The sequence below is a fragment of the Pterocles gutturalis genome, unplaced genomic scaffold (assembly GCF_000699245.1).
Source record: "Pterocles gutturalis isolate BGI_N339 unplaced genomic scaffold, ASM69924v1 scaffold10110, whole genome shotgun sequence".
Taxonomy (NCBI): Eukaryota; Metazoa; Chordata; class Aves; order Pterocliformes; family Pteroclidae; genus Pterocles; species Pterocles gutturalis.
The window spans coordinates 56,318-72,396 of record NW_010145882.1 but is presented as its reverse complement, the minus strand read 5'-3'; the positions used below and the strand labels follow the sequence as shown (position 1 = coordinate 72,396).

Sequence of the window (16,079 nt, the reverse complement as noted above, 5' to 3'; positions counted from 1 at the left end):
TGTAAGGAAATCCCAGTGAGTAAATTTTAGATGGAGATTGGCATTGCTGATTACAAGTGAACTTCAATCTCCTATTTATGAGCTTCCTGCACATCTCCCATGCAATAGCCAAAGCACTTACTATTGAAGCCTGATTTTCATACTTAAAGCCAAATGTATTACCTTCCTTTCTATCCACTTGTTCTTGAGGAAATTCCTTCATCCTTCCATAAAATGTAATACATAAAGCTGAAGGTGAGAACTAGGGTAGGGGGAGGCTTTCTGAAGGAGTTGGTCACATTCCTTATAGTCATCTGTCCCTTTAGAGGGGCTTCTGAAGAGGCTGAAACTCTTTGTACTGGTGGGACTTACCCAGTGGGCTGTGCTAAGAAGGGCTCCCAGTCAGGACCAGTGGTTTGTACAACACAGACACAGTTTTACAGCCAATATGAGTGCAATGAAACACAGCCAAAGCAGCATATACAGGTGCAGTTTCACTGAAGACACCGGTGAAAGATACTACTTTATGGAAGAAAAAGCCATGCAAAAGCAACAAATTCTAAGAGGTTTCTCAACCCACCACAACTTCTTCACAATCTTTTCTTCCTCATTGAGGTATTTCTGCCTTTCTTGTTCCACTAGGTTGCGCTGTCGCTGCACAGGATCTTCAAGTCTCTTCACTGTTTCAATCATTTTGCCATTGATTTCCAGCTCTGCTTTCTTCACCATGGCCCTCAGCATCTCCTGGTTCTGCAGCTGTTGCACAAAAGAAATCAACTTCAGTTTTTCCTGCTTGACTGACATCCCCAGCAACAGAATACATTGCAGAGCTCAGAAGTAGGTTGGGATAAACACAGCCCTACAGCAAGAGAGAATTTTAACCTTCTTTCCCTCATTAACTTTACCTATAACCATTATTCCATAAGGAAGTGTTGGGGGTGAGAAAAGCCTAAATCTGATTAACTTCTAATGTATATATTTAACTTCCAGTTGCAAGCTGACGAACAAAAGATGTTGGGATCAGTACACCACCTTCAGCGCATAACTTCTACATGGATTGTGGCCCCTTTATTCTGCTCAGTCCAGCATGAATCAAGAATTAATCATGCCTCACAAGAATGCCGGAAGCTTGACTTCCGCTTTGTGCCTAAGTTTATGGATTGCACTGCCCATACATGCCTGGTGGATAATCCCACACATTAATGACAAGGCTGGAACGCACTGTTGTTCTCAGAATGGAATTTTTCAGTCTCTCAAGTGGCAGAAGAAGGATTGTGTCATCTGGTGTAATTCGGTGACAGACATACAGCTCATATGCAGAACAAAAAACCTCCTTCACCCACCAAAAAAAAAAAAAAAATCTCCAAACCCTTAAAAATATGGTAATTTTCTTAGAACTGTAAAATTCATACCTATTTTCTTATCTTAGCCTTATCATACCTTCTTCCTTACCTTAGCCTTATGGTAAGTACCTAAAGCACTGATTTTCCTATGGATATTAAGTTTGCAAAGTAAAACACAGCTAAGAAAGCAAACTAGACTGTACTCTTCTGTGAGTAGCCCTATAGCAGCTGTGCCCCACACTCACACAAACCAAACCTGTTCAAGATTCTTACACAAATCAAAAGATTCAAAGTGATAAGCAGAGCTCCATCCATTCACGCCTTTGGGATACAGGCAACATGAACACAACTCTGTTAGCCTAGCAGCCATCTCATACTGAAATATTTTTAAAAACACCTGTGTCACTTGGGAGATTAAGTTTCAGTCTTAAAACTAGCAACCAAACTTTCAACTGCCTTCTAAACATCTAGGCTTAACAGCCAAACCACATTTAACTTATGAAGTAAACCCACTACCTAATAGGAAGAATCACAAAAATGGATTACTTACAAGGCAATATAAGGCAACAAGACTTCTTTTTAAGTTTATTTAAGAGAATTAATGGGAATCAGAGAAAAAAAAAGGCTTTGCCCAGGTCATTCTTTCCAGTCAGTATGGGAATTAGAGGAACAAACTCAACTCTTCCCTCCTGACTCTTCAGTCCTTTTGCCTGACCCTGCCTTCTCCAGCGACACAACTGTGATGAGAGGGAGGATAACACTTCACTGGAGGTGTGTGGTGGGGTCTGAGCTGTGACAAGCAGGAGGCGTTAGCTCAAAACTCAGCTGAAGATATGTGTTAGCAGTTAGGGAAAAAAATGAAGCTGGAAAACATTTGAAACAGCACAGATTTATGAACATTGTCAGCTGCTTTACACCATACTGGATTCTTTTGAACACCATGCGTATGTGTATTTTTCCCCACTATGGGATTAACGTTTGGGTTTGGTAAACTAAAACCCCTTACAGCAAGGCCAGCGCAGCTATCTGAGACACACATCTCTTCCATTGTGCCATATTTTCATAAATGAATGAATAAATGAATAAATTAGTGAATGAGCATGTAACACTTCAGTCATACAGTTTATTCACAGCTCTTTAAAAAAATGGGGAAATTTGATACAGCGAAGTGACTTTGGAAATGTGAAACAACTGATCCGAGGTCAGTGAGAAGGTCAGTAACAGAGGCAGACTTAAGTCTCAGGTGTCCAGAATTTAAGTCCTCTATGTTCCTCAGCTGGTAACAGTGACTCCCATTAATACCAAAACTGAGTGTGCATGTGTGTGAAGTTGTGCAATGGCAGGTACACTTTTTTTTCTCTTATAGGGATATATAAGGGATCTGTATTTACTGTAGTAACATCTACAGATAAGATTTCTGCAGTGCTTGAACAGTATTAGAAAGTTTCAGTCATAAAAGTTTATCCATTTATGATAGCAAGATTAGGGAATAAAAATATAACTCAGCAATATTTCAAAAAGCTTGTAAGTTGAAGAGTCCCATACCCATACTGAGACTCCCTGGCTAAGTGCACACCCATCTGTCCCTCAGACCACTTCTGCCAGTTACTCCACCACCTCAAGTGGAGGAAGTTTTATGGATCTGCCGGAGTTATTCTGGTTCCACAGGAGAGAACTTTTTGTACTTTAAGTTTGCTTGAAAACAAGCCAAATAAACAATCTTAGACACTCACACTGGAAATGAAAGTTTGTTAAAACAGTGTTCAAGATCCAAAGTCAAGTGCACAAAGGAAAGGAAATGCAATGCAGGCTTTCCTGTCATCACCAAATGGCAATTTCTTGCTGATTAGAATTAACTTGACTTATAACTGCAAAAAGCAATCAAACATCAAGAAATTTAACACCTTTTTTTTTAGAATTCTAGTAACATCTCCTATATTCATTACCCTTGGTGCTCACTCTCAGCCTCTCCAAACTCTCCAGACACCTACCTTGTCCCTCTTTTTTGGCTACTGCTCCAGCTATTATCTATCGCTGCTCTCTCACAAGTACCCCAGCACCGCCTCTGGCACCCACTTAAAGCATAATCTGATCACCAGTTTAGTTCACTTTGAGCTAATTATTATCTGTGAGACAGGCAACTGGAAAACCAAGTATCAGTTCACAGCCCTGCTTCTCATTAGGAGACAAGCATGACTTGTCCCAGGTCCTGCTGAGAGAGGTGTCTGGGCCACCCACTTCCCCACACACTACAGTGCACAGCAACAAACAGGGGCTGATCGCCTGCAGCTCAGAATCTCTGTAGAATCTAATCATCTAATTCCTAAAGTTTGTTACCATACATAGACTAAATGTAGTCTCACCAGTTCTATAATGCAGCTCAAAACACAACTGAATTCAAAGTTACACTTGTGAGATTGAGTATCATACACTATTTATGAAAGTATTCTTATTACATTTTCTATCCTTTCTGCAGCACTCATTTCCCTGCAAATAATACATTGATTGAAGGAAAAGCATGCATGCATACACATTCCTAATGCTGAACCTTAATTATATCTAACTTCTTTCCCTTCAAACGTGTTCACTTAAAGAAAGGAAGGAATAGACAAAAAAAAATTCCACTGTACAAATAAGCTAATGATATATACCATGAACACGTACTCTAAGGCTTAGTTCAGAATTCCCACGAAGAGTTCTCATTATCTGGGAGTGCAGAATGAACAGACCCACTGAACTCATCATGGGCTCCAGCCTTACCAACAACAAACGCATCCAGGACACAGGCTGGGTTATAGCCTATCGCTGGCAATGAGGAAAACTCCATGGCACCATGGAACTACTCTTTTTTGAATAGCTCTGAAAATCAGAATGTTTAAGGAAGATCCTACTGGAGTAGCAAGATCTAACCTCTAGCAACAGCCATGATGCAAATGTCTTTATTTCAAGAATCTCTGGTTAAAATCCAAGCACAGACTGAAACAGTCTTAACTTTTAGTTGCATCTGGTAACATACACATTTAACTGGTGTGTGAATCAATACATCTGGATCAATTGCTGCTGGGTATGTTTTAGAAAGAGAATTTTGCCAGCACAGATGAAGGCTACGTGAATGAACGGGTCTTTTCCATTATGTGTTTCTCCAATTCTACTAAGCAAATAAGTAAGAACTTAAAGTGATATCAATTTCAATTGAACCACAGACAGTACTAAATATAGTTTTATGTTCTGTTCCTTAGCTACCCTACCAACTTTTGTGCCTGTGTAATCACCCTTTTCAGCTTTTTGGAAGTGTTTCTTTTAGTCTGTCACTATATGAAAAATTCACACAAACACGAACAAACTGACTGCCAACCCAGGAGAAACAGTGAAAGTGAAAAATATGAAGTACTGTCAAACATTTCATGCAAACAACCTGGAAAAACAGAGAAATACTTTTCCCTTTTACTTAGAATTATTTAAAAAAAAAACCGTAGCTCTTCAGTTTAAAACACTACCTGCTTCACTTGCCGCTCTACGAACTGGGAACTCTTTCTCAAAATAATTCCACCCATTCAGGAAATCCATGACAAAAACTCACTCTCATTAAAGTAATTCATATATAATATAGCAAAGTTTTTCCTGAGCTACAGGTTCTTCCATTTGACTATCACAAATTTGGTCACTTCCTACTGGCACAATCCACTAAATTTGCTATCATTTCTGAAATAAGGGAAGCCAGCCAGAGTGAATGAGCACACTTGGGATATATCCTTTTTTCTTTCTCAAGACTTCCTTGGCAGCACTGATTTGTGCAGATGGCACAAGTTTCTTCACTCCTGTGTGCCATAATGCTATATCTAATCACAAGCAAGGTTACCACCCCAGGTAGCGCCATGGAGACAAGACGCAACTGGGGAAATGCCACCTCCTCAGTGAGCAGGCCCTGTGAAAATGCTGCACTCCCTCCCTCCAGCACAGCACCACAACCTTCATCCCACTTTATGAGGCCAAGTACTAAGCGCAGCTGGTGGCCAGATCGCAGGCATCTGCCAAGAGCTGCATTTGGCACATGGGGTTACAGAAGGACAGAGGGGCTGCAGTGGTTTGTGGCACAAATATGGAAGAAACACTCTTACACGTAATGTGCTAGGGCAGAGATCCCAAGCCAGAGTCTTGAAATTAGATGGGGACTATGATGGCCAGCACATAAGCACCACTCCTGGGAACAGCTTTTGAAAAATACATTTGCTCTAGGAACATACCCATCCTAAACTGAAAATGTAAATACATGGGTGGTATATCACAGGCAGAGGTCACCTGGCTGACAGAACTGTTTGCTCCAAATACTGTCTGCCATCTCTTAATTACCAGCAAACTGAGTACAGGACTTTGTCACAGCATCTTCAGTCTTCAACATGTTTTCTTTACCCTGATGTTTACCTCACCCTTCTGCTCCCTTGCCCTATCACTGGTTCATAATTCAATTTCCTTTAGTTGAGGAGGTGAACGCAAAATGTGCCCTGAAGTCTGATCCGTATTATCATCACTCCATTCTAAAATTAACCAGCAAATCAAAGGGGATTGACACAGTACCGTTCCCATATTCAAAACCACCCTGGTCACAATAGCAGTAGCTACAGCCCTACAATACCAAACATGTGATGCCCCTTTCCAGGCAAGAAGGACTGGCAGAGTATTGAAGTTTCTCCCGCTGTGCACTTTGTCTTACAAGAAATCACTTTACCTCCTTTTACATCTTCTGAGACAATGCACAGTGCTCTTCAGTTTCCAATTAAGTGAAGCGTTGAAGATCCCTACAGCTGCATACGCTTATTTTCACAGTGTCTGAGATGAACAGCATATATTTACATTTGCAGCATGATGGTATGTGTCAACAGAATATTTTGGTTAACTCTTCATTGGTCTTACTGTTTCTAGCAGGTTTTGAAGTGTTGACGTGTGCTAGGAAGGTACTGGCAAAATGTGAATGTAAGTAGGGCACAACAAACCTTTGCAGAAATTTCTGAAATATCTTATTTCTGTGCTGCTCAAGTTGGCTATTCTTCTGGATTCTGTAAATATAGGACTCAGACTCTATCTTAATGTGTATCTACTGATCCTCAGCTACATTTGAGTTTCCTGACATCAAAGTTGTTTATTCAGGAACTTAAAAACTTTCTCAACTGTAAATAGTACAGAGGAGGAACATGACTCTTCCGACATGTTTATAAAGCACATAGCATAGCAGGGTCCAAACTGTAATCACAGACTTGATATTATTGTAATACAAGCACTGCTTTAATATCTAGAGTCATCAAACAAAGCTAGAAATGAAGTTTTTTCTCAACAGCAGTAGTTAAACTGAGCTAATCATCACACCTCTAGGACTATGCAAGTGGTGTATGCTAAAGCAGAATACACTTTCGTGCCTTTAATACCTGGGTCTTCCTTTTGGTAGAACTTTGCTACTGGGAATCACTCACATACAACAGGTAAAAGAGAAAGAAAGAAAGAGAGAGAGAAAGAGAAAAAAGAGAGAAAGAGAGAGAAAAAGAAAGAGATAGAGAAAAAAGAGAGAGAGAAAAAGAGAGAAAGAGAGAAAGAGAGACAAAGAGAGAACAAGAGAGAGAAAAAGAAAGACAAAGAGGAAGGAGGCAAGGAAGGGAAGGAGGGAGGGAGGGAGGAAGGAAAGAAAGAAAGAAAAAGGCATTTGCTGACAATCTACTTTCCCAGCATTACCCAGATAAGCATACCTGTAGCTGCTTCATCTGATGCAGCTGCAGCCGCAGATCTGACACGTTGCGTTTCACACCATGCAGGCTGACTTGCATTGATGGGGCTCCAGCTGGGTGATGGATGACAGCTGACTCCACAGTTGCCAATGTGTTCTTCCCTCCAGATATGTTAGCAACGCCTGCAATAAGCAGCAGCATGGGTTGAGCTGACCAAGATCCTTCCACTGCCCACTGAATCCATACGTATTTCACACAGATGGACAAGAAAATTACAGCTGCCAATGCTCAGTAGCAACAGGAGACTGGCACCTCCTTATCCAATATATTTTAAGGAAAGACTGTACAATATCAGAGTGTATCTTGCTGGAACCTCAGCCATATCAGAGCACTGAATTACCACAAGACTGCTTCCTATCACATGTAGTGCAGACAGGATAATAAGCTATAACTCCAGATTACACAAAACAGCAGCAAATCAAATTGGTGCTGAAAGTAGCTTTGGGATTGTCCTCCAGGAGCCATGTGAGACCGAGTTTGACGCAAATTCACAGGAACTGCATATTTGTTGATTAATTATCACTGGAGAGAGATTCAGTCAAACCGCCAAGTTTGGGGAAAAGGTTTCTGTAGAGAATCTTGCTTTGTTGCTTAAAGTACAATTGTATTATTTCTATCAGATGTCTCCAACAGGTACTGTATAAACCCGGGAGAACAGAAATGGAATGGTGGTGTGTCAGAGAACTACTCTCCAGTCACATTGCATCCACCCACTCCCCTTTACTCTGTCCTTTACTCAGGACTGTGTTCACAAGGGAATACAAGGTAACACAAGGAAGTAAGCTGAGCCACACTCTGATAATAACTGTCACTGTTCTCACAAGTCTTTCTTCATTAAATAATGGTGTTCTTCTACACAGCATCAATGTCAAGCTTGTTCCTTCCAGTCTCAAGTACCTGGGAAGAAGCTTTATTTACAGGACACAAACAGTCCAGCTCATCAGCTAATGCTCACGTTACAGCTTCTTCTAGCAACTTGCACTTACACACCCATATTTTTCAAATTTTCTATTGTCCCCTCCCCTCCCCACTGCCAAGAGGCAAAAATGACAGACTGTCAGTAGGACACACACACATTTTTTAAGTCCAGCACTATGTCGCCCTGCATAATCTCCTGATTACAGTGCCAGATACACCTTGTCCCTCGGGCTGAGATGGTTGCTGCTCCCTGAACTATTGCATTATCAGTCCCTCGCTACAAGAAAGACATTGAGGTGCTGGAGTGTGTCCAAGGAAGAGCAACAAAGCTGGTGAAGGGTCTAGAGAACAAGCCTTATGAGGAGCGCCTGAGGGTACTGGGGTTGTTTAGTCTGAAGAAAAGAAGGCTCAGGGGAGACTTTATCGCTCTCTACAACTACCTGAAAGGAGGTTGTAGCGAGGTGGATGTTGGTCTCTTCTCCCAAGTAACAAGTGATAGGAGGAGAGGAAATGGTTTAGATTGGATATTAGGAAAAATTTCTTCACCGAAAGGGTTATCAAGCACTGGAACAGGCTGCCCAGGGAAGTGGTTGAGTGACCATCCCTGGAGGTAACTGAAAGACGTGTTGACATTGTTCCTTGGGACATGGTTTAGCGGTGGACTTGACAGTGTTAGGTTAACAGTTGGACTTGATGATCCTAAAGGTCTTTTCCAACCTAAAAGATTCTGTAGTTCTATTCTATGATTATGTCATTTTTCCATGAATAAAACAAAACATCTGAGGAAACAGAAAACAACTAATCAATGGATCTGCACAGGGATTTTGGTCATCATTTGTTCCCACAAGCACACATTCTATCAAGTTCAATGAAATCAAACAGAAACTAGTGTTGCAAGCTTTTCTTTGCCTGTTGAAGGCAAATTTTCAGTGCACCAAAGGGCATGACAGATTTTTCTGGCTGAAATGAATATGAACCCACAAGTGGTTAAGTTTTATTCCAGCCCTCTGATCCCTAGTAGTGTTTTCAACCAGTAAAATTTCCAAATGTGCCCAAGTGAGTACAGTTCAGCATAACAACACATTGTTACTCCTTTGCCAACAGGTGCGGATACCTCAAATGTAGCCTTTGCAAAATTAATCTGGGGGAAGCATTTTTAAAGGATGGAAGTTATGCCAGACTGTTTTTATTTAAAAAATAGCCTAAAAGGTTTCTGATGAATCCTGTTTCTTGTTTTATCTACATTTGCAATTCCTGTCAGCAAAAGTACAGGTCCCTCTGGCTGCACCCATGCTATATATGGTGTGCCATGCCACAGGTTCCAGAGACATGCTCAAACAAAAAGCAGTTTTGGCCCAGTGCTGGCCGTTGTAATGCTATACCTTACCTAAATGTGCTCCAGCTAGATCCACTCAGGGCTTCAACAATGGCACTTTTCATCTCACTGCTGAGCAAGCTGATGCACATTTTTGCTATACTCCAGCATGATTCAATGCTCTCTTGACTTTCAAAGAGCTGCTTAACAGAAACCAACACTCAAGAAATACACTGTCCTTGTTCACTGCCATTCTGTATCCACTCCATGCTTCAGTCTAAAATATGCTAGTACTTATCTGTCTACACGTACACTGTAGTTTTTCCTACAGTCAAGCATCTATTTCCCTCCCACGTGCATTATTTTCTACATTTTTTTAAAGAAAAGGGTATTTAGCTCATAAACCCTACAGACAGAAACCACCAGAGAGTCTGAAAAATGTGGGTAAGACTCCAAGAGTTCTGATCCCTAGCCACAAATCTGGACTATTTTTGATAGCATATCTACCTTTCTGCTATTCTTTGTCTCAAGCAAAAGCTCCAAAACCTCAGCCCCCAACCCTGTGATGATGCAGCCAAGGCATGAATCAGTCCCCACCAGCGTCTCTCCCCATGCTGGACCCCAGTCAATTCACATATTTTCTCAGGAAGTGGTCCCTGCTTTCCTTTCAGTGTAGATGGACTGTTATCTGCTTCTGTAAACTATAAATGTCTCTGACTCCCTACAAAGCAGATCTCCTCCTCCTCTGCTGCCTCAGCCACCTCTTCTCCGCGTTGGTACTCCCAGCTGCCACCGTGCCCCTGCTGCAGAGCGTGCTCAGAGCCTGTGAAGCACGATGTGGGAGTCTCCAGGGTATAAATCACAACCACAGACACCAAGTGAGCTTGGGAGCGCAGTAAGGATCAGCAGATGATTTCTCAGAGATACATATTTTCATCAAAAAAAAAAAAAAAAGTGGCAGCTGAAAGAGGGGCTGCTTCATTTAGGGAGTATAGCTCGCTTTTGGTAATAGTCCCAGGCTGTAAATTTGCGATTAGATGTGTGGCCAGATGGACTGAGGGCAAAGAAACAGCATTGGCTCTCAGGTTTTTAAATAGACCTTTGCTGGAGCTGGGTAAGGAGGCCTGGATGCAAAAACCCTCCATAATTCCCTAATACTTTGGACAAAACCCAAATGTTAACTTTTTTTTACAAAGGCTAATGCCATTTTTTAAAGTACAAAGAGAACTTATGTGCAGAAAGGGGAAAGGTTTGTTATTTTCCCAGGCTCAGGAAGGTAAGGAACACAACTTCCACTCCCTGACGCTTGACCTTTGCTCTTGTTGCAAAGACAGTGCTCTCTTTCTGTTTTCCAGATTTTATTTTTCTTTCTAAAATGCTAAAACTTTGTTTTGAAGCAGGCTATAAAAAAAGGACATCAGACAACACCCAGCAATGTTTCTTCACAAATTACTCATCTCCTTATTATAGAGCTACAATATTTTCAAGCATCATTTGGGGAGACACGTGACAGTTACTTAGTTCTCTTTCCATCCAGTTAGAATCCACTCAACAAACAGGCAAATGGAATGTTAAGGTTGCAATTTCATCTTTAGCAAGCTGTTATGGCCAGGCACTAAAGCACACTTAAAAGAATAAAATATTCTATATATATTCATTTAATTGATCCAGAATGAATTCAGGATCATGTTTCACCTGCAAATGCTAACACAGTTCAAAGACTGGCATGATCAGCCTTTGACTCTGAGATAAGCAAGAAGATATGGACAATGTTTTTAATTTACAATTATCACAGCAAGAGTCATGCATGTGAAAAAGGCACAAAGAGATGCACAGATGACAAGATATTTCACTAAGAGTGAGGAATCAAATCCGAGCCCTACATGTGTAACACTTCTCCCTACTGCCATCTCCCTCTCTTGATGTACTCCTTGATCCCTTTTCAGGAAATACTGAAACACCCTTCTTCCTCTTCCAATAGGACAGCAACTAGCAAAGAACTATTGCTTTTTTTTGGTAATCCATGATACAACTGATTGCAATTTAGTCAATGAGTCCAGGATTTAATCTATCAATCTCACCACTTGATGAACAAAAATATGACAGAAAAGAGAGTAGGTGAGCATTTCTCAGCATATTTGTTAGTAATCCCAAGGACACTCTTCCTAGTATGGTTTGTTTTTAGAGTCACATGCTATTTCTAAGTGCAGACTCCCTTGATGCCATTCACTTTTGATGAACTGAAGGTTATAACGCTTCAGTCATGAGATTTCTCCTAACATACATAGAAGAGACATAGCCAGATTGTGGAAGGTTACTGCTCTTTGAACCCACTCCCCGCGAAAGAACTGAGCCTAAAGCAATAAAACGTAAGAAATACAGACAAGCATGATTGTTACAGGCTCATTTGCCCCAGTGAAAAAGACTTTTTATTTAGGCTCTTTAATATTTGAGGCTAGAGAATCCACCACAGACTGGGAAAGCAAAAACATGTTAAATACAACCATTTGGTTTATATGAAATATCAAACATAGTATTCACAATCTATCTATACAGAGTTATCTAGGATTCCGAAAATTTGGTTTCTTTCTCTTCCCAAGTGAGCTAGTTCTCTATTTTTTGCATGAAAGTCTCCTATCATTGGAACTCATAGTATGAAATACAATGTTGGTTCAACATTTATGAGACAATTTTATCCTGCACAGATGTTTTATTGTTCAGGATGGGAAGCAATTCACGTTTTTGCTTACCAGTGCTCTAGAAAGTACTGCTCAATCAACATTTTACACCACTTTCACTTTCAAATAGACTTTGAAATTGCTAAAACTGGTATCTCAGTGCACAGTTGTCAAGTGGAATTGTATACTAGGAGAATCAACCGTCTAAATGGCTATACTTAATAAGGATTTGGGTGAACTGAAGAACAAAACAGCAGCCAGAAAAAGTGTTTCTAGATGCTGCTGGCATGTTTAAACCCAAGCATAACTACAAAAAGGAGAAACATTCTGTAGCATATTCTGTCAGATTGCCTAATTTTCAAGTAAGCAGGGACTGCATTGACTTATTAGACCTTGTCACATGCAATTTCAAAAGCAGGTGTAAAAGTAAAATATTCCACTACTATACAGCAGTCTTCAATAATAGCTGATGTGGATTACAATACTGTAATATATTGGGGTCAGCATCACCCCTTGTTTCCCTTCCCTGCTACAGTTTAATTTTGTGTCTGAGTCATGCTGGAAAGACAGGATTTAGGGATGCAGATGCTGGAGTTAAAACTATACTTCATAGCACTGATAGGGATCCTTGCAGATGGCTGGCTGCATGGCTGGTCCCACTGCCCTATCCCTGCCTCCCAAGTGATCAGAAAGGCATCTATTGCACAACCTGAATGCTGGTATCCTTACTCAGATGCTCGATATGGGCATGGCTGTGTGACAAAGTCAATGTTTCTGTCAGTATGTGACAGATGCTGATATGGTCTTTTGACAGTAAATTACACACTCCTCCCCCATGCTTGGACATGCAGCTGTTATATGTAATTTTGACATTTCAGGGACATGAGTTCAGTCATACGACAACATAGTGAGGAGTCTTTGGGAAGAACAGTGGCAGGAGACAGCCGCTGGTCAGATGAACCATGCTACTCTGGTGGGCTGGGCATGACTTCCACACCAAGGAATCCCTGCCTTTGCTTTGTGTAGGGCTGTTTTCCCAATGAACATTATTTAATTTCTCATTTCATTGAGAGTATATTCACACACACACACTCCCTAAATAATTTAGGTTGAAAAGGACTTCTGGAGGTCATCTGCTCCAAACTGCCACTCAAAGCAGGGCCCACTTAGATCAGGATCTCCAAGCCAGTTCCTTCCCCCCCGCAAGGTACTTATCTGAATTAGTACAAACACAGGGGAAGTGGAAAGGCCAAACAGCAATACAATACAAAGAGGAAAACAAGGCAACGTGTGTGCAGATTTTGATGGTTTCATAGGTGCTTTGTATGAGACGAGGCCTGTGCAAGTGGGAAATACCATGAATTCTCAGTGTATAATGACACTGAAACAAGGAAAAGCCTGAGCGTTTTGCAGCTGTTTTGAAAAATTATGGATTTTTCAGTAAGTTGTATGAAACTGATAAATTACAACTTATTTCTTCACACCCTGAAGTATTGCTCTTCTCATCCAGGGGCCAGCGGGAAGGGCAGGGGTGGAAGGGGACCAGAGAGTGGCTTGGGAGCAAAGCTCCAGCACCAGGACTTTAGCTCACTTGTTCCTGCATATGCTTCACTGTTTCCAGGTCTGATTTGATTTCTGTTGGTTAGGAGGACATACTGTAATTCCAGATAAACAGGAATCCTGAACTTGAACTAACAGCTCCAACGGAAAGGTTAGTTAAGAGCATAATAGATTTGCTAATAAATGTGTGTGGTTTACTACCTGCCGGAACATAGACCTCCCTGTGGGAACAGCATTACCAGGAAGTAGGGAACTGCCTTTATTTGCATTCAGTGCATGACAAAGGGTGAAGAGGAGGCATATAAACACTCACACACCCTGCAGACATCTCCAGCAGCAGCCCTTACACAAAGAGCTCCACTCAAATGGAGATCGTCTTTCACATCAGCCTTAACTCCATCTTTTAAACACTTAGCAGCTCTCCAAGTGGGAAGCTAAAATAAAACCAGCTCTTATTGACTTCATAATTGATGCTTGCTCAGAACAGTTTAGGCGCAGGCTAATAATTAGTAACAGATCAATATGGCTTAATTAGGGAAAGTGCTATCTTGCTGACTGCTAAATTCCTTAGTGTCATTATATCCACAGCATCCTACTGACAGAAGAACCTTAGAGAAAACTTCAGATGACCAGAACAGGAATGAAATATTTAGGCTTCGACAGCAATTTGGATACATCTGGGGTTAATGACAGATATATACTATAGATGGGATGAGTCACTGGAAAATTCACCTTATGCAGAGACTCTGCATCTCATTTAAACCATTCAGCACAGGTGTGAAATTCATTCCAAAGACCACCTCAATCTGTCAGAAATTCCTCTCTTAACAAAGATGTGATCAGCTCCCATATCCTGAACTTAAACTTCAGCTCTGACAGTACAGCTATGGGACTTTAAGTAAATTTGACATTTGCAAATGGTAGTAATGTTAGAGCTATTCATACATCTGAATAATTTGTAAATTGAAAGTGGATTATCTTACCTGCAGTGTCAATGCTGCTCTTGCTGGACACGATTTTCAACATCATCTTCTCACTAAGTAATAGAAAGAGAAATTATAATTTTAATTTACTAAGAAAAAAACTGTAGTGATTTTATAATCAGCAAATTAAATGGCCTTGTCTGGCATTTATATTTTTAATTTAAATCACCAGTAGCTTGTCAGTTGTTTTTTTTTTTTTAAATCAGCTTTTAATACAAGTTAAGCAAGGAATGGAGTATAAGCAGTAGAAAGCACAGAGATGTAGCTACATTAATTCTTTTTAACACAAAGAAGAGTAATGCAGTTAATCTCCATCTATCATTTGGCATATTCTTCCTCTCTGCCTAGCATTCTCATGGGGATGATAAAGACATTTAAAAATGATTGAGCATTCAGGGTTTTTTTACTATTACATTCAAATATTATTTTTGATGATTGATTACTAAAATCATTACAGAGAAACAGATTTAATGAATTCTTTTTTTACCTAGAAGCATCTTTGCTATTACTTGTATTTGGCCCTTTAAAAAGCGCAGACTGAACAAGACCAGTTAAACTGGCAATCTGTTTCTCCATGGCTTGTATCCTTTCTCTGTAAGACAAGAGAACCGTTTGTTAAAGCCAGATATATTTGCTTTCAGACTTGTTTTTCTAGGTGAATGATTACCACAGGACTGGAAAGACACTACAAAGTTTGTGCAAAGGCTCACGGGTACTAGTTTGCATATACCTTGTTGCAGCAGCTTACCGCATCTTGGTTTGGACAGCTTTTGCATGGTAACAAGACAATAAAAAAGACATCTGCTTAGTTAAAAACAAAACAAGACAAACCAAACAACCACCCAGATAATAAACTTCTACTGATCTCATGGGACAGGCACCTTAAACAATCAGTTAATGCCTCTTGGAACTAGTGAAAATAATTTTTCCAGCATTACATATATTTTCTCTTTTACCTACACTGAGACAATAGTTTTGCCTGTATATAAGGTTTCAGGATTAAAGATTACACATCTTCTTGTTACTATTTTTACTTCTCCCAAACCCAGGATTTTTACCTGTGAAGCATTTAATGTGCCCAAGCTCACCACTTCCCAGCCCAAATCCTTTGCACCTGACATTGCAACTCTCTGCTTTGGAAAGGGCAGCAATGTGTCAGATAGGCACAGGACACCAAACGCAGACTGTACAGCAACATATTATCACAAAACAGATTTGCTTTCATGCACAAACTCCTAAAAAGCAGAAGAAAAGAGATGAAGAAGAACCGCTGTAGGTATGGTCAATGTATTCCATAGATACCAAAGGCCACTAAACAACAACAAGGACTCGGATATAGGAAGGCCAACATTTGTGCGTTTATCTGTTCACATAAATGCATATATTAGTGAGGTACCAGGTGACTTCCTCAGTGGGCTGCAAAATAGCCTTTTGCTCACACACATGCCTACTTTCACACGTCAGTATGTCAATAACACACCACAACACAGACACACATCAATCTGGGACCCCAGACAGGACCTTCTGAA

The 16,079-nt window shown here is 40.6% G+C and overlaps 1 protein-coding gene across 1 annotated transcript in view; it reads right to left on the bottom strand.

Annotated features, from left to right (window-relative positions):
• Positions 1–559: 559 nt before the first annotated feature.
• The window catches only part of LOC104470562 (sickle tail protein homolog), a gene marked incomplete at both ends in the record, with an annotated part of 71,793 nt that continues 56,273 nt past the window's right edge, over positions 560–16,079 (bottom strand). Inside the window, 4 exons of the mRNA XM_010085529.1 lie at positions 560–735; positions 7,058–7,218; positions 14,551–14,603; positions 15,038–15,142. Of these exons, the coding sequence (XP_010083831.1) occupies positions 560–735; positions 7,058–7,218; positions 14,551–14,603; positions 15,038–15,142 (495 nt within the window). The remainder of the gene's footprint in view (positions 736–7,057; positions 7,219–14,550; positions 14,604–15,037; positions 15,143–16,079) is intronic.